Raw genomic sequence first — 18,038 nt, 5'->3', positions numbered from 1 at the left:
AGCTAAAACCCTATTTATAGCTCTAGACGAAGATAAAACCACTGATGCTTATGAAGCAAATTCCGGTGAATTGAATTGCGTAGGAAGAGGACACATCTTAAGCTATTTTTGACTTAAACAATCAATCTATGAACGTAATTTGAAAAACGAATTTATCATGTTGCATGTTTTTTTATTTAGCAAAAGTCTTTGATACTGTCAAGTATAACTTACTAACTGTCAAATTAGAACATTACAGCAAAAAGGGGAATTGCTCTTAATTGGTCCAAATCTTACATGAATGATGAAATGCAAAAGGCCTATGCGAAAACTCCTGTCAAAAGTGAATTAGCTTAAGGTTCAAATTGGTTTGTTTCAAACAGATTTATTCTCAACGTCAAAAAATCCAGTTTCATGGCCATCCCTCCACCCAGAAAATGTCTGTCACAAAATCAGCCTAGCAGTGGATGACAAATAAATCATAAATCAAATGAGAGAAGTATCGTGGATTCCTGCTGAATCAAAACCTTCGTTTGAAACAGCATGATCTTGAGAATCTCAAGAGGTATTGGTATCCTTACAAAAATGAGACTTGTCCCATAAACCTCGATAAACCTTGATGATGCCTTTTAGACTTATCAATTGAGGATGCGCTGTTAAAACAGCTACAATATCGACAAAATGTATTCAAGGCATGTGTAATTTTATTTGCTTTCATCAAGATTAACAATCCATTATATCAGCTTCTTCGCTTGCAATACAGCAATACAGAAGTCAAAAAGACTGTCCAAGTTAAATTTTTTCAAAAGCTTTTATGGTGTAATTTGGAGGCTTCATTTTACATACAGGTTTCTGTGCTACAGTTATGAAATATTTGATTAGCAAGCATTTCAGTCAGCAACGGTTTTTTGTTTGTCTCGATTTTACCATTGATCTATAACATGCCCCGTTGCTGTTTTTTTGTTAACTAGAGTTATCGATTTTTTTCATTCCCATCCATACCTCTCTTTATGAATTTATCAAAATATGAGGCCTGAAAATGACTTTGAAAAAAGCAAACATTTCATAACATTATTACTAAAAGCTTTTTCGTCTAACACTCCTCGAGCATAAAACGTCAGATTAAGGGTCCGAAAGAACAAGATGGAAAATATATACCCAGTTGTGGATTGAAATAGGCCCAGTGGCATAGCGTCTATGTATGCTACGCTTGCGGCGCAAGCGTAAAAATCTGTAGGCAAATTCTAAAATTCTTGCATCATTTCTACTGGTAATAATGATTATTATCTATTTATTTGAAGTAGGCATATAAAAATAGCAACAGAATAAAAGCTATTTCAAGCCTACTACAAAGTAAAATTGTTTGAAAATAAAAAAATTAAAAATATATATATATCTAACATAAGATATAATTAAGGATAGATACATATATACAGATTTTACAATGTTTTTACAGCTTTTTTGGCATTTACAATACAGCGCATTTATCCTTTCAAGAACCCAACCTGAGCCACGAAAGGTCTACACAGTCTACAGTTGCATTCCTCTCCTTTCCAAGATTTTATTCTCTTTTCAAAGCTGGAGAAGGTATCTGATTGTTTCATGTCATTGGGAAATGCCTGCCACAATCTAATCCTAAGAAACGATATTGTCACTAAGCCATAGCACGTAGTGCGCGCTTGTGGCAGTAGTAGATTGTGGCAGCTTCTCAATACACAAGTACTGTGATTTCAATAAAGATATCCTTCATGTAAGTGGGATTGAGCTCCCATTTTGTTTTATAAATTTCAATCATCAACAGTTGTAAATTCCTGATGTGGACTGGGACCGCATTGTCTCTGAGTAACATTGTGTCAAAATCTGGTTTCATATCTTTGTAAGTTATCCGCTCCGCAATTCCCGTTCGTGAATACGATTAACTTTACTATCAAGTGTTTTATCGCAGAACATCGAAACAAGAGGACAGTAGTTGAAATGGGACAAGATAAATGCCTTCATTATTCTCTTTAGTTGTTCAGTGTCAAGAAAGTGAGAGATTCTCTTGAGAGCATGTAGCTTTTGCCCAGCTTTTGTGCAAATGGATCTTAATTGCTTTTTAAAGCATAATGATTTGTCCAGAATCACTCCAAGCAGCTTTTCTTCCGTGCTCTCTTTTATCCTGACACTTCTGATATTTAAAGAAGTATCATAACTTTTGCAATTCTGCAATTTTAAGGGCATCACTCTCTAATGTTTCAATTCAATGATACCATCAATACTGTTGTCACAAGCATAGATATTTGTATCACCTGCATAGTTGCATATTTTAGCATCATTCAAAAACGTTAAGAGATCATTGAGGTATTTGTTAAACAGAAGAGGTCCCAAGACCGAGCCCTGTGGTACACCAATCGTTGTTTCTCTCCATGTGCTGAAGGACCCATTCATCTTTACCCCCTACTTCCTCTCGTTGAGATAGCTATGGATCAACTGCAATGCACTCGTACTGAAACCATAAGCACTAAATTTAGCAATCAAAAGCTCATGATTCAAGCAATCAAAAGCCATTGAGAGATTCATCAGCAGTGCTCCAGCGACACCCCTTTTATCTAAAGTCTTTTTGCAGGTTTCTATGAGTCGTAAATGGCATGTTGGGCTCCATATCCTTCTCGAAATCCACACAGAAGGGGAGAGAAGGAGTTAAGGGAATGAGGTTTTATCTGACCCTCCATTACTCTCTCGTAAATTTTGGAAACAGACGATAAAACCGTTATAGGTCTATAATTTTTCTTAATAAAGGCATCAAGACTTTTGAACAGGGACGAGACCTCACCAGCTTTCAGTTCCTTTGGAAAATAGCACTCAGATAAATTAGAATGGAAGATCTTCTTGATGACGACAGCAAAAATGTCTGCATGCTGTTTGAGGATCTTAGCTGGAATGCTATTTAGGGGAGATTCCTTTTTTGAATTCAGTTTTTGAATTCGTAAAAGTACCTCATTAATAGTCACTGGTTTGCATTCAAATTTATTCAGTTTGTAGCCTTCTTTGATCTTTTTAATGATAGATTTTTTGACAGCTTTTTCCACTGGATCATTTATCCCATTAGTTGGTGAAAGCAGTGTCTGGTCTTCGAAAAATCCCAGACTCTGTTATACTGGGGTGGGGGGCTTATTTGAGAGAGGGATTTTTAATTATTCAAAATAAAGCATATAAAAAAGGCTACAATGCTCTGGGATTTCTTCAAAAGCTTCAACATCAGTATCATCTTGACTTCTAAGGCGCACAAAGAAATCATTATGGGCCCTATTTAATGCACAAGATCTTTTGACATCAGGGGCTAAAGGGGGTCTCAAGAGAGAGGGGAGGCTTATTCTAAATTTTGGCATGGTAATGGGGCTTGATAGAGGCTTATTAGAGAGGGGGCTTAATAGAGCTTTTACGGTATGCCGATTTACAATGATTAACAGAGATTCACGATCATTTTAGCTGATTCACGATGGCCTTCGCGGATTTATTATGACCCATGATGGTTCTCGATCACTCTCAATGATTAACGATTATCAACACTGCTTCGTTGTGATTAATACTGGTTCACAACCTTTTGCATTCATGCAGAGATATCGAAAACTTGATGAGTTTATTGTTTCATTCGAAGTTTTATAGTTAGAAAAAGTGGCTTGTCATCACTGTAGTAAGACTTTGAAGGTGAACATTTTAACTAATCAACGTTGCCAATCAATTTTGCTATGGGTGTCAAGAATGTGTCCGCGCTTTCAGCCGATTGCATGAAGATGACTTTATTTACTTGAAATTTTGTAACTTTAAAAAATATTTCATGGAGGCGAAAAGAGTTATGTGTTTCAAAAGGCGTAGGGACGCGCCTGCCACAAGAATGGGGGAAAAATGTGTGCCTGCCGCTTAACCGGGGTCGAATTCGCCAAATTTTCTCTTGTTCAGTCCTTTTCTCTCTTCTGTCTACCTGAATATCCCAGCTCAAACCTTAATACAGAAACAGCCTTAGTATTGATAGTTTACACTCTTTTTCTCTTTAAGAAAGCTCGATTTGCAAAATATTAGAACAGCGTAGCGTAAACATGTTTAGCCTCAGATAGAAAATTGGAAGAAAAACGATTTGCTTTTTGAAAGTGTTTTCCAGATTTGATCTTTCAAAACAGAGCAATTCTTCATGCGACATGCGACAATGATATGCCCTTGCTCTGCTTAGGGACAGCGGCATACATTAGGGGCAGGGATGAAGTCGTAAAATTTTAACAAGGGGGGCTCTATGAAATTTATAAGTTGTTCTTGTCATGTAGTCATTTAAATTTGAACATGGCGAGGGTTGATGTTTTTCTAAACATTTTTTGAGCAGCCAGGTACACTGACTGTGTTAACGTCAGCTGACATGAGAGCATCAAGTCTATGAGGAAAGAGTGCGGCGGGGGAGGGGACTTTATTGCAAGTGAGGAGGCAAATGTTTTTATTTCTCAGGGGTTAAGTGAAAGCCGCCACCATGGTTGGCGGGGAGAAAAGTTTTTATATATGGCATTCCAACAATGTTAAGAAATGCATCTAAAATATTTATGGCATCGATAAGGCAGAGCTTTCTTTTTAAAAATAATGACCCATTGGTTGGATTTTGAATTGAAACATTTCCCCCCGTGTTAACAAACAGAGGTTATTTTGTCAGCTAATGAACAGTGCTACTAAAAATGTCATGCAGAACTGTTATTCAGTGGACTTGGAAAGTGTTCATAGTTTGCACATAGGGAAAATCAATTTTGAAATAAATACAGCTTTAAGAACACCCGAGCCTAAAATTATCCTAAAGATAAGAGCATCCAGTGCTTTTACCAACTGTCTATACAAAACTGCAACTAAACGTACTCAGTAAGAAATCATTCAATAATTTTCTATCTGTATACTTTAAAATTTGTGTACATTTTCATGCATATAAAGCTTGCAATGCCTTTAAATCTTCCAGTTGTCTCTCTTTTCCTTTTCTTGTTTAGTTGTTAATGGCTGACCATTGGTGAAGTAGCAATTCTTCACTTCTTCTTTACTTTCTTTGCATTATATGATTCTTGGCTGTATCCAAGCACAAACAATGAGGGGGGCTGAGCCCCCCACTTTTTTCGAAAATTTTAACAAGGGGGGCTGCGCCTCCCACCACTACATCTCTGATTAGGGGGCTCAAAGGGGTTATGTCTCTTCTTAATGCTAACAATAACAAATGTCTACTTCCTGATGTTGTTTTTGAAATGCGTTATCTACAAGAGCCCAACTTCTTCTTTTAGATGCAATCCCTTCCCCCCCCCCCCCAATAAAGGGCACACTCTATTTTTAAAAACTTTAGCTTTATTTGCTTCTCCACAAAAATTCTTAGCCATGCCACTGATCGAGGTAATGGTGTTGTGAGTGGTTTAGGCCTTAAAAATTGCCTTTGGCATTTGGACAATAAATATGAGCTCACAAAAAGGGCGAATCTTGAAAAATTTTCGTTGGGCTACAGAATTGCTTTTTGGCGAGAAGAAAGGCTTTTCAAGGGTGTGGTCATAAGATTAGTAATCTCATACCTTTGTGCGTTTCTATTTCCAAATTCAGCATTCGCAAAATTCAATTCAAGCATTTTTAGTGCCATACTTTAAAAGTTCAGCTGCTACAGAAATGTTAATACGTTACAATTTTTGGAAAAAAGGTTACAATTATACTACAGGGTGAGAAAAATTTTTATTTGCCCTTCCTTCTCGAAGCAGCTGGCTCGTTTTAGCAATTTGGTTTAACTGCGTAAGTAAAAAAAGGATAAATCATAAACTTACGATCTCTCAAATCAGCGGCAGAGAGCGACAAGAAAAAAACACGTCAAGCAACATGAGCACAACTCATTTATCCATTCATTCGAATTCTTTAGGGAGGGTTGCCCTTCAGCATAAAATTTCTTTGAGAAAAATAATTATCAAACTAAACTAATTACAAACGGATATATCATCACCAAAGAGCTAAATTTAAATCCTAATAACAATGGAAGTCTAAAGTTTACAAAACTAAAAACTTTGAAATAATTTTGTACCAATTTTTTGGAGAAAATAGCCTCTTCTATTCAGACCAGTCTGGTTTCATAAAACTTTTTTCCACCTTAACTTGTCTCCTCAAAACACCAACGATTGGTACAATGGTTTGGTTGTTGGAAAGCTTTTTCGTGTTTGGTATCTATTGATTTGGAGAAGGCCTTTGTTACCGTTTACCATGACATTCTTTGTAGGAAACTTGAGCAATATGAAGTTCAAAATTGTGAACTGTCATAGTTTCAATCTTAATTTTCCAATCGAAGAAAGTTATGTAGGGTCAATGGCAGCAGCGGTTTTAGGGACTGCGGGGGCCGGGGCCAAAAACATCTGTGGGAAGTTATGCAACAGAAACAGCTTTTGAGAGATCATTTATACAAACGAAAAATAATAAGGGCCAAGGCAAGAACCTTGTGGCACTCCTACATCTATTATCTCTAAAGTTGAATCAACACCATTGGCCAGTGGCAGTTTTAAGAGGGGTCCAGGGGACCATGGTCCTAGGCCCCGTGCTTTTGGTAGCCAAAAGGGGCCCACACCTAAGAAAAAAGATAGAAATTGTAAAGAACAAGGGCCCCAGAATAGTACCGATACACAAGCTCACTTTGTTTTGGTACACATACACGATACACCTACTGAAACGGTTCCGAATATTTCTACTTTTTTCTACAGTCCCTCTATCAACGCCGCCTATCTACATAAATTAGGCTAAATAAAAATTCTACATAAGGGTCAAACTTGTAATGACAGTATAATAATTAGGAAACTATTAAGGGATCATCACCGATGAATCGTGATATATGAAAATCAGGCTCTAAGAAAAAACGAGTATAGGAATTTTCTAAAGCGTTAAGAAACAGGGGTATTCAAGGTCGACCTGTTCATTACAAAAATGAGTGTAAGCGCTCTCACGTCAAAGCATATTTTACAAGCAGCCTGCTTGCTTGTTACTCCCTTTTTTGTATGCCCTTCTAAAAAGCACTGTTGGTTAAGACTCCTCTAGAACTTTGAGTAATATACAATCCTCGTTTTGGCTTAATTGAGTTTTTATGGGGTTGAAAACAAATTAGGTCACCTAATCAGTTACGCTAATAATTTGCAGAAACCTGTTTATAAAATACAGACAGAAAATCATAAAGGGATAACATTCTCTTTTTATCCCCACATCTTTTATAAACAACATAGGTTTTTGGATTATCTAATATTAGATAGTTATCTTATTCTTCCTTTGCATTTATATGAACTTAAGATCAGGATGCCTTTCAGTAAACCTATATACATACTCTTAAATGTATTTAAAATTCATCTGCATCCGTTAACTTTTACCCCTCAATAAAATTCAAACATCTACAAGATTCTAACGCACAAAATCATGCATTCATTCGTGAAACTTTTTTAAAATTTATTTACTCAATTTCTCCTTTGGAAAAGGTAATCATTGGAAATCATTTTTCGTGAAAATTGTTTAGAATCCTTGAAAAGCTCAGACTCATTGTTTCTTTTGAATTCAGTTTATAAAAATGTCTTGTTCATATTTATGCCAATATTGCAACACTGAAAAAGTTTTGTCTACTTAGATTTGTAATGAGGGTCGACACCTCTTGAAATTTTGTCTTCAAGTTCAGTGTCCAATCCTTCATACTTTTTCTTGAACAAACCTCTCTGATTACCAACTTTTAATGCCTTCTTTGCAAAGTCCATTTGACTCTGGCTTGGCTCTGGAAAATTTTTTATCAGTAGGACCATAAAATAAAACTGCAAACACTCTGCCTTTTCTTCACCAAGGTAACAATTTTGTGTATCAAGTAATTTAATAAAATCAAGACACATTATCTTGTACTTGATTTTGTCTTCAGCTCGGACATTCTTCAATTGAAGTAAAATATGGTTCTCCACAACTTTAAATGGCTTGACTAGATAATTTTTCATGACTTTGAGTATATCAACAAGTTCTTCTAAATACTTGCTAGCCTCTTGTAGAGGAGAAACGCAGATAATGGTTGACAATATTTTGGCTCTCACCCAGCTGACATGTTCCTCATTACTGCAACTCTCTAAAGCTTTTTTGAGCTCATCTATTTCTTTCCCTCTTTTCTTTTTTTTTGCCCATTTTGGCATGTAACTGAGAAAGTTATCTAGGAATGTGGCCTGGAGAATCAGCTTCTCTTCCTCTAAACTGTAGTCTTGTTCTGCTATCTGCTCAAGCACTAATTTGTTTTCTACATGATTTTCAAGCTTTTCAAGATTTGCAATATTTAAAGCCTCATGTGCATGAACTTTCCTCTGACTTTGCTGCAGCACATCTCCACGCCTCATTGCAAGTTCCATGTTCCAACGAAATAATGCATTATTAATGGAAGGACCGTCAAATTCTTGGGAAAATTCTTGCCTTTCAATAGTGTTTTGTAGGAGTGCAATAGACCTTTGCAAAATGTCAACCCCAGTTCTGAGTCTGTCCTGTAAAAAAGTCTTGTCAATGTCGTAACTATACCGCGTGTATATCTCTGAGATTTCACCCACCATCTTTACAAAGTTTTCATCTGGGGTTTTAACTTTCTTGAAAATATCCATAGCTTCCTCTATATATGATTTATCAGAGATTATCATACTCTTCAAACTCCGACAGAGCTGAGCTCCTCCACTCAATGACAAGTATATTACCTTTTCCCCTAGCTCTCTTATCTCAGGCAATTTTTCTTCATTACTCGTGAAAGAAAGAAATCGCATTTTCATTCGCAAAACGTTACAAAATTTGTGATGATCAGTGAATCCACCTTTATGTCCCATCTCAAATGCACTGTCAAGATACTGTTTTACTTTACTGTTGTCCTTCTGTTTCATTGAAATTTTAATCAACTCTACAAAGCAGTCAACAGTCCAAAAACTCACACCAAATGCTTTCTTTGAAACATCCAGACACTCTTCAAGATAGCTTTCTGCCTTTGCAAAGTCTTTTTTGCTGTGGTATACTTTTGCCAACAGCTTTTTCACTTTAATAAGATAGTATGCTTTCAGTTTGTGGTTTTCTAAGTTTTCTACAGATTCTAACAATTTTTCAAGCTTCCCTTTGAGGGTTTCTGTCTGTTTGTACTTAAAACCTTTAACAAAATCATCATACACTTCCTTTGAAAGTCTAATACGCTCATATACAACAAATTCATATCCATCTACTCCTTTGCAGTCTTCAGACTTGTCTTGTTGCTCCCAATCACAGGGAACAATCCACTTTAATTCGTTTAAACAAATTTTTATCATCTCTTTACTTCCAGTATTTTCAAGTAAGAAGTTAAAGATATCTTCTATCTTTTTTTTTGAAACTTGATAGAAGAGAAACTTTAAAAATAAGAAGAATGAGGAAAAGTTTTGACGGTCTATGAAATCAATAATTGAAGAACCACAAGATTCCTTTTTATTTCTGTCTCTTAAAATGTTTACCATATGCTCAAAGGAAGACATCAGTCTGTTGAACTCTTTAACAATTTCTCCAGACATGTCACATTTGAAGGATTCTTTGCTTTTTTCAAAAAATGTCTCCAAATAGATATTGAGGAAACACATCAGATTTCTCTGTCTTTCCGATTTGCATTTCTCCTGACAATGTTCTTGCAAGAACGGGTGCATTGAAAGCTCATTCATTTCATTCCTTTTTATAATTATCCCTTTAGCAATCAGCTGAAAAATTAAACGATTATCAATTTCTCTCTTTTGGAATAACTTTTCTGCCAGGAGCAAGGGTATTGTTGAAGGAAAAATACATAACAAATTTGCAGCATTTTTCTCTTCTTCAGACAATAAGTTTAACGAAATACTGATCATCCTCTTATAATATGGTGACAGCTCTTTAGCAGCTTTTAAAGGGTTCTCTTTGATCTTTTGCAAGATGCATTTCCTGTCATAAGAGCTAGCTGCAATAATCTGTTTCGAAAAGATTTCCATGAGCAATGGAGATCCGAAACACCTCTCTTTTAATAAATCAACGACTTCCTGATCAATGGAATCCTGATCTTGTCTCTTAAGTAATCTGTTGAGATATACTTCACTGAGGTCATCCTCAAATGGTTTAATTTCAAAATTTTTTATGTTTGCACCAAAGAAATGTTGGTCTGCAGGACATCTAGATATAGCAATGACTTTGGTATAAGTTGGGGAATTTTTTTCAAGAAGTGAAAAAAGCCCTTTGATTGGAGGATCAGTATTCTCATCATCTTTGATTGAAAGAAATGTTTCCATATTATCTAAAATGAAAAGTGTTGTTTTCTTCCTACTCTCCAAACTTCTTAAACGAGTCTCCAAATCCCTTTTAAAGAATTTCAGATCTAAGGATCTTGTATCAACATTCAGTTCTAATAACATTCTTTCATATATTTCACCAATAGCACCAGCCACATTGATTTCTCTCATGTCAATCCAGATTATGTTATTATACTTGCTTTTTGTGCGATTAACAAAGTTGGTTGCCAAGGAAGTCTTACCCACACATGGAGTTCCGTGCAGCACAACAAAGCCGTTATCCTCTGTAGCCGAACAAAGGTCATCAAAGTAGTTTTCACGTTTAATAAATGATTTTCCTTCCACAGGTATCTTCTTGATTTCATCATCTGTTTCTGAAAGTAAATATTTAGAAAAGTTCAAATTTTGAAATGGTGCTTTATAACATGGAGGCTATAGCAAAGTTTAAGCAGGAGTGTTCTTCCACCATAAAATACTGTACAGGGTTTCTATTGAATAGCTGAATGCTGTTGACAGGTCTTATTTGACGTCTGCATGTTATGTAGCTTTTTGCAGGGGCTCAAACAATTCTTACCATAAACAATCAAATTCTGGTTTTGCCCAAAAGTTGTTTTGGCTGAAAATTTTAAATTATTTAAAGTTTTAAACCAGTGCAAGTCCTTTTCTTGAATTTTTAATATCCCTCTAGCATTATTAGTTTATAAAGTAAATAGGTGTTTCAAAACAGTTATCTTAGAATCTCATAGCATCAAAGACTATTGCTTTCCAAGCCTAGGTAATAAACAGCTTGGTAGCTTCTTTGATTTTCTTAGTTTTGCTTCTTTTTGCATGTTGGGCAAACCGCAATGCAGTTTCTGTGATTTTTACGAATTGTGAGCTTGCTTTTTATGTCACCTTTTTACAAAATATTTATTTACATATGTACACAGAGAACGTTCACTCATTTTGACCTACAACAGGAATGCCCTTTCTCGTAAAAAGAACATTCCTAAGATTTAAGCTATCTGATAGGAGGTTTAGAAAGGGCCTAGGCTTCCTTGTTAAATTAGCGAAAGCTTCATAGGGAGTAAATAAGGGGTGGGCATCTTTGGTGGTAGGGCAGGTGGGAAATAGGTGATGCTTCACTGCAGATATTTTACAAACTGTTTGTGTTTCTGCTTAGGGCCCCAAGATATATAGCAAACAATTACTCTAGAAACTAAGTTTAAAAAATATTCTTTGTAAACACCAAAAAATTGGCTTGAAACACCTCAATTGGGCAACCTTCTGTTTAGGAGCAAAAGTTGCAACACCAATGAGGTTCGCAGGCCTTGCAGTAGTTCTGAGCAGGGCCGGATTAAGGCTCATGGGGCCCTAGGCCAACAAATTTTCAGGGCTATAAAAGGGTGGCAATGTGATGATGTCATAAAAATATCTTTCAGAACTTTTGGATTTTGATCAAATGGCATGAAAGAATATCATAAAAAACTTGTTTTCACCACATTTCTATAGGCTTTCCCCTACCAAAGCACTGTACTATGTCCCTGGTCCTAAAATTTATGTAATTCAAATTCAAATTTCATTGATTTCTCAACTTTAATAACAATAATAACACTTACAAGAAATACTTTAAGATAGCATTTATTATATCCTTTCAACTAATAGTGATGTAGGACACTGACACTTGCCTAGAAAGAGTAGTGTTCAAGACACTGTTCAAGTTCTTTAGGTATTGGAGTCATTAGTGTACTGTGTAAGTCAACAATTTAAGGTTTTATTGAAGTTTATTAGTATTTAAATTATTTTAATTAGTGAAATGCAAGAAACAAAAATTGAAGACGCAACAAATATACGACGAAAATAAAGATGTTTTATTGTATAGTGAGGCTTTAGTAGAAAGGGGCTTTTTCATCAGAGATTTGGAGTGCTATACTTTGTATAGCTTTCCAAGAGACTTTTTTTGCGGCTTTTGCCTGCCAAAAGATCTTTTAGTAATATTCTCTTTAATTTACAACATATTTTGTTCCAAATCTTTACACTTTAAAGTCCATAAATATTTCTTATAGTTTTTTGTCATGGTTGAGAGGGCAAGGTAGTTGCTTTTGGCAATGTTTGGACACTTTTTTAAACAGGGCTCATTAATAATATTTTGCGCCTGCCAGCGCAAAGCCGAGCAAAAATGTGCCTCCAAGTAAAGTAGGGTGCAATTTATAGTCAGATACTGATAAATCAAGAACCTATGTTATGATAAATTCTGTTACACCAGCTTGCCTTTGTCAAAAGCAGATACCATATCAATATCATCATGAACTACATGTAACTACATGTAAAACTGAACAGATAACATGATAAATGCTACTAAACGTTATATTGTGTACATAAGAAAGGGAATGATTCAGTTTTTATCTATGGGTTGTTTTGGGTTGTCAAATAGCCCTATCGCTGTTATCGATTCGATTTCATTTAATAGAGACATCTTCACGATTTCATCAAAGGCTTTTTGATATCTTAAACGCTTTACTTTAAATGGAGCAGTTTTATTTAGAATATCTTCTTTTAAGGTCTGTGAATTTTAGGATTTTGCTTTCGCTTCCTTGGCAACGGTTGCAAGAATTTCAACATCACACTGGGTTTTTCTCATTTAGAAGAAAGATTCTATTCCCAATTACTTTGGTTGAAATGTCTTATTATAAAAAGTATCTTATAAGGATACTCCGTTTTTTAGCTTTGAGTTTATGATGCTTGTAAGATTTGATTATTTGCATATTATTTTCTATGCACGAATGAGATTAACAAGTCATAACACAATTCTCTGAAGAAAATGATACAATAATTGCAAATGATCTCTTCCGCCAAGATATAATAGAGGAAAAGAGACAAACAGCCAACTTGATTTTGAGAATCAAATGGCACCTTTAGAGTAAGGACCTTCTGTCATTTTGGTAATAAAGACTTGCAACTACTACCTTTTATATTTCTATTTGACCATTCAATTTCGATGGCAAAAAAGATGTTTAAAGAAACATGACTCTAATACAAAAAAGGTAAATAAAAATAAATTTAGAAATGTGCCTGCAGAAATTCCTGAGAATGAGCTTTTGTGCCTGCGAGCGCCGCTCGCGCAGATTAATGACGTCTGTTTTTAAAAGAAGTTACAAAAGGCTGAGGAACAGTTGCCCTTTTTATCGCAATCATAGAATTTGCACATTCTATTTTATGGCAGTCGTGGAAGTTCTGAAAATAAGGGACCTGCTTCAGCTTTAAAATCTTTGAACTAAGCCAAATTTAAAACAATACATTAACAAATTTCAAATAGCCTTATCACATGAAATATGCAACAAATTCAACTTGTCTTGTCATCACTTTAACATGTCATTTCTGTTTGTGCATTCAAAATTGAAAATTTAAAAACAAATTTTTGTGATATCACCATTTCTATTGCCCATCTCTGGTTCATTCATCAAGAGAAAAAGTAACACAGCTTGTCTTGGCCAATAGTAGAAATGTTGTAGAATTGCTTACAAGAGATTCTGGCCATGCACTTAGACAAAGCATCGCCATTTCTACATCTTGGGTGTGTTGCGCAATATTATCGCCATGCTCCGCAGACTGGGACTATATCCGATACAAAACATTACATTCCTGTAATAATTTATTTAATAATGTAATTATGATTTAGCTTCTAATATTTATCAGATTTTAATGACCTTCAGCTTACCTGAAACCCTATCCGTGGCTCTTCCATTACTGATAGAAACGTTCATCACATTGTTTGATCCAGTCTGACTAGGCCCAAAGACATTGTATGTTCTCGTTTCGTCGGCTGAATAGTTTAACGAAGCTACAATAGCTTTCGTTGTTGTCCCCATCGCTGATCTTGTCCCTACTCTTTGCTATGTCATTGGAAACAGTTCATCGACGCATTGCAATGTACGGCTCCTATCCTATGGACGTTTCCATAAGCAAGAGGAACTAAAATGGTTTTGCTTGCTGTTGTACATCTGGGAAATGGGTCGAGACATGGTTTATTGTCCATGAACCAATCAAATTCCATCCTGACTGGGCTATTTGCAGCTATAGACGTCACGTGCTTGGTTAGCGGCCCAAACGGTTTTTGTCTTTTTCGAATGAACTTGCTGTCCGCACACAAATTCAAATTCATTTTCGTGTACTTAAATCAGTTTTATTTACAATGTGTATTTACAATTTATTGAATAGAAGTTAACCAAAGATATATTAATAAAAGATACAAAGTAAAGGATCGATCTGTAATAGAAGTACCGCAGATTTTAGCAACAACTGTTCACTTTTTGATAAAAGCATGAAATCATAGTCAATAGAAATTTCTATTGACAATGATAAAACTTGCTGCTGATATATATTTGTAAAAATTCTGACACCATTCGTTGTTTGAGCGATTGACCGAGCGAATAAACGACACGTTTTGACACACAAAATCAATTCCTTTTATTCCATCCAAAGCTAAGACGTTCTTTTACACAATATCGAAACTTAGGTACTAAACAGCCTTTCACAAGCACTGTTACGCCATTAAATTATATCTTAGCCTTTCAATCCATGACCGTTCTTTGTGTGCGTGCGAGTGAGTGTCTACATGTTTGATAGCAGTGGCCTTTCGCAAGCACCACGCTTCTCTCTAACTAACTCTGTTTCTCCTTACTCTACTTTATATAACAGCATTACAATATAGCAAACTAACATCAATAATTGCCGGTGTTATTGTCGGTATCTATCGTGCAATACGTAAATGAACTAGTAGGAGGTGTTAGATATATTAAGATACGCGGGGGAACTTTGTAGGGTAAGAGGGCATGTAAAATATTACTATACCGGAAAACATGAAAAACTAACACGCGACAAACTAATATATCCCAATCAAAGATAAGCATGAACAGATATAAGCATAAACGCAAGACTGACCTAAAATGAAATAAGTACCTATATTACAGAGGCATCCTCAAAAATTCACTTAACATCTATTTTTGGAACATAGAAACTCGGCCAAGTCCCCTATTCCTTCAATCCACTGTAAATCGTGTAACTATCCGGTTATCTAAGTAAAAATTAGCGAATATATGCATCTCAACAAGCTAAAAACGATTAAATATAGAGGAAATCTCGAAAATGCATCTAAAGTTTATTTTCAGAGCATGCTGGTCGGACAAGATAATATTCAGAATGGTACTTTAGGGTTGGGGATAAACTGAGGGTTTTAAAAAACGAGCCGATTTACATAAGATGTGACAAATTTTTAATGTTCATTTACACTAACAGTAGGAAAATTGTTCAAGAATCATAAAATTCAATAGTTAGCAAACGGGGGGAATGATCATGGCATTTTTCGACAGCAAATTATGCCTTCATTTTATCTAATTGAAAAATCTCCTACCCGGCAACCTGACACTTGACAACCCCCTAAAAAACGTTTTTAGTACCGCCACTGCTTACGTATTCAAAAAATACTGATTGAATCTCTTTATTGGTAAGATAAACATTCCCTTGCAAAAGGCATTGGCCAACATGTTTTATTTTTTCTCTGCTACATCTTATGATTGGTGCAACTTCATGCAGAAGTTTAGCCAAGAAAAGGTAGGAAGAATTGAACTTCGCACTAGCAAACCAAGATCAGTCATGTTTTTAAACATTCTCATCATTTCTGAAGGTGATGTTCGCCTTTAGCATAAAATTTAAGGCCCAATCTTGACAAAACTTCGTCCTTGGCGCATAAAAAAAGATAAGCGAATAGCAAAAATATACTCTGGAGAATAAAAAAATTCTGTTATCTTCTCTTTTTCACTTTCAAATGAATTTGAAAATTTATAGAGAGGGTGCTTGATAGAGGCTTAATAGAGAGGGGGCTTAATAGAGCTTTTACGGTATGCCGATTTACAATGATTAACAGAGATTCACGATCATTTGAGCTGATTCACGATGGCCTTCGCGGATTTATTATGACCCATGATGGTTCTCGATCACTCACAATGATTAACGATTATCAACACTGCTTCGTTGTGATTAATACTGGTTCACAACCTTTTGCATTCATGCAGAGATATCGAAAACTTGATGAGTTTATTGTTTCATTCGAAGTTTTATAGTTAGAAAAAGTGGCTTGTCATCACTGTAGTAAGACTTTGAAGGTGAACATTTTAACTAATCAACGTTGCCAATCAATTTTGCTATGGGTGTCAAGAATGTGTCCGCGCTTTCAGCCGATTGCATGAAGATGACTTTATTTACTTGAAATTTTGTAACTTTAAAAAATATTTCATGGAGGCGAAAAGAGTTATGTGTTTCAAAAGGCGTAGGGACGCGCCTGCCACAAGAATGGGGGAAAAATGTGTGCCTGCCGCTTAACCGGGGTCGAATTCGCCAAATTTTCTCTTGTTCAGTCCTTTTCTCTCTTCTGTCTACCTGAATATCCCAGCTCAAACCTTAATACAGAAACAGCCTTAGTATTGATAGTTTACACTCTTTTTCTCTTTAAGAAAGCTCGATTTGCAAAATATTAGAACAGCGTAGCGTAAACATGTTTAGCCTCAGATAGAAAATTGGAAGAAAAACGATTTGCTTTTTGAAAGTGTTTTCCAGATTTGATCTTTCAAAACAGAGCAATTCTTCATGCGACATGCGACAATGATATGCCCTTGCTCTGCTTAGGGACAGCGGCATATATTAGGGGCAAGGATGAAGTCGTAAAATTTTAACAAGGGGGGCTCTATGAAATTTATAAGTTGTTCTTGTCATGTGATCATTTAAATTTGATCAGGGCGAGGGTTGATGTTTTTCTAAACATTGTTTGAGCAGCCAGGTACACTGACTGTGTTAACGTCAGCTGACATGAGAGCATCAAGTCTATGGGGAAAGATACGCTGGGTACCAGACTCACTATATAAAATAATAGAGAGTCTGGTACCCAGGGTAGGGGAAAGAGTGCGGCGGGGAGAGGACTTTATTTCAAGTGAGGAGGCAAATGTTTTTATTTCTCAGGGGTTAAGTGAAAGCCGCCACCATGGTTGGCGGCGAGAAAAGTTGTGAGATATGGCATTCAGTGGCGAAGCTGGCCTTAAGACAATGGTCATGCTTTGTATGGAACAGAAAATAGAGGAAAATTACGCACAACCACACCCTATAGATGCTTGGAAAAGGGGGGTGACGCCCATTTCTAAATTTAGAAAAACTAAATTTAGTTCCTTTAGCAATCATATTCAATAAATTGTAAATATTTGCTGATTTAAGTACACGAAAATGAATTTGAATTTGTGTGCGGACAGCAAGTTACTCAAGTTCATTCGAAAAAGACAAAAACCGTTTGGGCCGCTAACCAAGCACGTGACGTCTATAGCTGCAAAGAGCCCAGTCAGGATGGAATTTGATTGGTTCATGGACAATAAACCATGTCTCGGCCCATTTTCCAGATGTACAACAGCAAGCAAAACCATTTTAGTCCCTCTTACTTATGGAAAAGTCTGTAGGATAGGAGCCGTACATTGCAATGCGTCGATGAACTGTTTCCAATGACATAGCAAAGAGTAGGGACAAGATCAGCGATGGGGACAACAGCGAAAGCTAGTGTAGCTTCGTTAAACTGTTCAGCCGACGAAACGAGAACATACCCTGGTACCCAGGGTATTGTGATATATACGGTTACTAAAGAAAAAATTAGCAAATATATGAATATATGTTGTCTCACTACGGTAAAACGATGAAATATAAAGGCAATGCAAAATTGCATCTAAAAGCTATTTTTAGAACACGGTATAAGGTATTAAATGAGAAAAC

The 18,038-nt window shown here is 35.9% G+C and overlaps 2 protein-coding genes across 4 annotated transcripts in view; one reads left to right on the top strand and one right to left on the bottom strand.

Annotated features, from left to right (window-relative positions):
• Positions 1-18,038, top strand: part of LOC135682842 (uncharacterized) — a 36,306-nt gene that overhangs the window by 9,500 nt on the left and 8,768 nt on the right. The window lies entirely within an intron of this gene.
• LOC135682837 (uncharacterized) lies at positions 5,829-14,416 on the bottom strand. Of its 2 annotated transcripts, XM_089113011.1 has the most exons (3): positions 13,954-14,416; positions 10,499-10,630; positions 5,829-9,698 (listed from the first exon to the last, which is right to left on the bottom strand). In XM_089113011.1, exons 1-3 carry the CDS (start codon positions 13,978-13,980, stop codon positions 7,596-7,598), a joined length of 2,262 nt encoding a protein of 753 aa, XP_088969137.1. In that variant the 5' UTR covers positions 13,981-14,416; the 3' UTR covers positions 5,829-7,595. The 2 variants fall into 2 exon arrangements, with proteins under 2 accessions (XP_088969137.1, XP_065053975.2); XM_065197903.2 differs by having other exon boundaries at positions 5,829-10,630.

The sequence above is a fragment of the Rhopilema esculentum genome, chromosome 16 (genome assembly GCF_057945365.1).
Source record: "Rhopilema esculentum isolate cy_ngs chromosome 16, ASM5794536v1, whole genome shotgun sequence".
Classification (NCBI taxonomy): Eukaryota; Metazoa; Cnidaria; class Scyphozoa; order Rhizostomeae; family Rhizostomatidae; genus Rhopilema; species Rhopilema esculentum.
This window is presented reverse-complemented; position numbering and strand designations above follow the sequence as displayed.

Excerpts from the sequence above, each read along its gene's own strand:
- LOC135682837 (XM_065197903.2), bottom strand. The coding sequence starts at position 14,104 with ATGGGGACAACAACGAAAGCTATTGTAGCTTCGTTAAACTATTCAGCC. Across the intron at positions 10,631-13,953 it reads AGCCACGGATAGGGTTTCAG|AAACAGATGATGAAATCAAG; the intron begins GTAAGCTGAAGG and ends ATTTACTTTCAG.